Below are 4,202 nucleotides of genomic sequence, written 5' to 3' on the forward strand. Positions count from 1 at the left end.
CTTTTGACAAAAAAGGAAGATGTGAAATTGGGCGATAATTGGAGAGAATATCTGGATCCAGGGAAGATTTCTTTAGAAGAGGGTTAATGACAGCTGTTTTAAGAGGCAGTGGAACATAACCAGATTTCAGTGATTTGTTTATTATTTGTGTGATTAATGGACTTATTGCAGCATGATTAGATTTTATAAGTGATGAGGGGAAGGGATCCAGGGCACAAGATGAAGGCTTCATTTTCTTGAGAATGTTCTCCACTTCACTCTTAGCAACTTCATCAAAGCAGCTCAGGGACTCATGGTGTACAAGGGTAGATGACAGCTGAAGATCAGGAAGGCTGTGGAGCTGAGATCTGATAGAGTCAACTTTATTTTTGAAAAATGAAAGAAACAAGTCGCATTTTTGAGTCGAATCCTCAACCTCAGTTTGTTGATTGGGATGAAGGAGATGGTGTATTGTCGAGAAAAGCTGTTTGGAATTTCCCGGACAGCTATTGATGATGTTGGAATAATACTTAGATCGTGCTTCCTTAAGAGAAAAGGCATAAGCTTTCTGATGATCCTTATATGCCTGCTTGTGTACAGAGAGACCTGATTTTTTTACACGTCTCTCGATAGCGCGTCCAACAGCTTTCATGTTCCACAGCTCATCGGTGTACCAAGGAGCTGAGCGGCAGAATGACACCAGCCTCGACTTCAATGGAGCATGGAGCTCCAGAAGCTCCTGGAGAGATTGATTGTAGTAATCCACAGAGTCAGTTACAGATGAATGATTGACAGCTGTCAAGGAGTGAAAAGCAGAGGACAAAGCCCCAGGGGAGATATTTTTCAAGTCACAGAACTGAATAAGACGTTTAGATTTTAGAGCAGACAAAGTTGAAGGCACTTCTAGAGAAATGATACTGTGGTCCGAGACGCCCAGGTCATAAACAGATAAGTTATTGATAGTTACATTGTCTGTAATCACCAGGTCCAGAGTATGCCCCCTATTGTGTGTAGGGGCGTCGACAAGCTGAGTAGATTAAGTGAGTCCAGAAGAGACTTAAAATCTGCCACCAGAGGGGAGTAAAAATTATCAAAATGTATATTGAAATCTCCAAGAATAATATTTTTCACAGAACGGGCACAGAAAGAAGTTAGGAGGTCATGTATCTCTGAATTAAATGATACATGTTGTTTTGGAGGCCGATAAAGCAATACTATATTCATCTGGAGTGGGGCTTTGAGATTGAAGGCCAAGCATTCAAACGAAGAGAAGTCCTGAAGAACCAGACGGGACAATTGTAGATCACTGCGGTAGATTACTGCCAGACCACCACCTCGCCCCTTGTGACGAGCTCTCTGCAGATAGCTATATCCAGGGGGACAAGCTTCATTCAGCGAACTGTACACATCCGGTTGGTGCCATGTTTCAGTAAGGCACATAAGGTCGACATTTTTCTCCAGAATATGGTCATGAATAAGACAGGATTTGTTGGTTAGTGATTGAACATTGAAAAGTTCTATTTTAATACTGGTTGGAGTAGAAGCCTTTTGGAGAGATTTTAGCAGACTGAAGTCCACTCCACGCTTTCCTTGCCCCTTCATGCATTGTGTTCTTCCAGCCATATCAGGGAGCACAGACGCTGCGTTCTGATGACGTAAACGCTGCGCGGCACGTCCGGTAGACCAGAAGGAAGCCATAGGGCCAGATCCAGCCTGCTGATAATAAACAGTTCTCCTCCGAGAGCCTCTATGGACATAGCGCGGTCTACGCAGAAGACCCAGTCGTTTTAAGATGGAAACACAGGGAGGGATGGAGCAGTTGTTAAGTCCAATCAGCTGGAAAGCGGAGTAGGTCAACATCGACGAGCCAGCCCAGCCTGGAGAAGCTAACATGGAGCTAACCGGTAACAGCAAACGCACAGCTCCAAAACAGACATTCAGGAAACAGAGCGATGTAATTCACAGCATAACTTGCAGACCAGCACAGGAGAAAATCCAGTGAGAAATAACGGCAATTGGCAACAATAGAGCGGCTTGTTTTTCGTGGAGAAAGCAGCCGTGAAAAAAGCGTGGAGAAGCGGCGAACATTCAACGCCAGCGTCCTCTCCTTTCACTAGATGGATATTAAACTTAGCACATGGTCCTGGGCCTGCTGCAACTCTCTGCGATGCTGCTGCCGACGGCTCCCTCGTCCTGCTGCTCACGTTTTCTCTGTCACTGATTTCGTCCTTTTCTTTTCTTACTTTGTTTTTTTTTTCCGCAGGTGTAAAAACCGACCGGCTTCTCCTCTCCACATAGCTACAGGACTTCTGACACCATGTCGTGTTATTAAATTATTCACGTGAGTCTGGCTGTTAGCTTAACGTGGCTTTTACTTTATTCTCGAACTGCCGTTGCTCTGCCCTGACGTCACCTAATGCGTCCCTCTCTTTACTAAATACACAGTTACCCCACATGGACCAAAGCTCATTTAAAATGGTATGAGGCAAAGTGAAAAACTGTTCTGTAGTTAGATGAATCCAAATTTGGAATTCTTTTCGGAAATCATGGACACCATGCCCTCCATACTAAAGAGAAGACGGAGTTCAAAAGCCTGCCTCTTTGATGGTATGGGAGTGCATTAGTGTCTCTTTCATGGCCACTTACACATCTGGAAAGGCTCCATCAATGCAGAAAAGTACATACAGGTTTTAAAACAACACATTGTCCCATCTAGTTGATATCTTTTCAGGGAAGACCTTGCATATTTTAGTAAGACAATACTAAACCATATACTGAATCCATTACAATAGCATGGCTTTGTGTTAGAAGAGTCCAGGTGCTGAACTGATCTGCCTGAAATCCAAAACTCACCAATTGTACATTTGATGCTTCATGAAGCAAAAACCCCCAGAAATGTTGAACAGCTAGAATTCTCCATCAGACAAGGATGGAACAACATTCCCTCAAAAATCTCCAGCAGCTGCTCTCCTCAGTTTATAGTTATTTACAGACTGATGTTAAAAGAAGAGGGGAAGCTTCATAGAAGGAAACATGGACCTGGGGCAAGTTTAAAGAGATGTTTTGCTGAATTGAATTAAAATTTTTTCTTATTTTTCCCTAAAATGGTACAATTTTAAAGTTTAAACATTTGATATGTTTACTATGGTCTGTTGTGAATAAAATAAGATATTTTTTTTAATCATTATTCATATTTTATACTAACTCCAAACTTAGACAGAACTGAGGTTGCACATTTTAGAATAAAATAAATCTGCACTCAAGTTTCAGTTACTTGTTTTTGAATTATTGTGTAGGTTTTTGTATTGCTGCAGGGTGGTAAATTGTCTCTCATCAAAACCACACAACACACTACCACACTTAATTTATCAGTTTTTGCAAAAGGTTTTTGCAGAATAACAGAAAACCTGTAACATGACTACAGGTGACGTTTCTCACCTTTGTCACAGAACCGTCCTCCCCAACCTGGTTCACAAGTGCACTGCCATGGCTGCAGGCAAGAACCATGAACACATCCGGGCATTGGTACACAGCGGTCACAAAGTTCACCGTCCCAACCAGGATCACACCTGGAAGTGAGCATGAAATAAGAAAAATATACACATAAAACAAACAGGAAATATGAAAAAAGAAGAAAGGTACCAAGAATAAAAGGAAATGAGAAGGGAAAATTTGAAGAAGAAATGAAAAGTGAAAACAAAGGAAATAAGACAAGAAATAAAGAAGAAATACTGCTTTTGCCTTTTCCTTACACATTTCCTCCTCCTCTTTAATCACCGTGCGCATCTCTGCCTCCAAAGTATGAAAATTAGGAGGCTGTGTTCTTGGTCTAGCTCGTCTCCTATTGCTCAATAACCAGGAAAAAGCAGGTTCCATGTGCAGATCAATTGTTCATGCCTGCGCTCTCGGCAGTTTCAGGAGAACGCCTCATTTGATAAGAAGTGAAGTCTAGCAGAGATGTTTCAGACAGCTGCAGAAGAGTTAAGGCACGTTGCTAGCTTAGCTGACAGCAACACAGTCAGTGATGACTATTTATTGTTTATGGAGAGAAAATAGTTCCAAAATACCTGTGCGTTTGTAAAAATATTTGTGTGTGTGTAAAAATGTATTTGTAACTCGTGTAAGCATCTTTGTGTGTAAGTTTGGATAGTTGTATCTGTGAAAAATGATTGTAAGCCTTAAAAAGAAAATAAACCTTTTTCTACGCCTCCAAATGTTGAAAA

At 41.6% G+C, this 4,202-nt stretch overlaps 1 protein-coding gene across 3 annotated transcripts in view; it reads right to left on the minus strand.

Moving 5' to 3' along the window:
• Window positions 1-4,202, minus strand: part of dlk2 (delta-like 2 homolog (Drosophila)) — a 71,838-nt gene that overhangs the window by 29,192 nt on the left and 38,444 nt on the right. For 2 of the 3 annotated variants that reach the window (XM_017434457.3, XM_025010142.2), the window contains exon 5: window positions 3,418-3,548. In XM_017434457.3, the coding sequence (XP_017289946.1) occupies window positions 3,418-3,548 (131 nt within the window). Of the gene's footprint in view, window positions 1-3,417; window positions 3,549-3,731; window positions 4,042-4,202 lie in introns of those variants that run through there. The other variant, XM_017434458.3, reaches the window with a different exon arrangement.

Source organism: Kryptolebias marmoratus, linkage group LG22 (assembly GCF_001649575.2).
Source record: "Kryptolebias marmoratus isolate JLee-2015 linkage group LG22, ASM164957v2, whole genome shotgun sequence".
In the NCBI taxonomy this organism is placed as follows: Eukaryota; Metazoa; Chordata; class Actinopteri; order Cyprinodontiformes; family Rivulidae; genus Kryptolebias; species Kryptolebias marmoratus.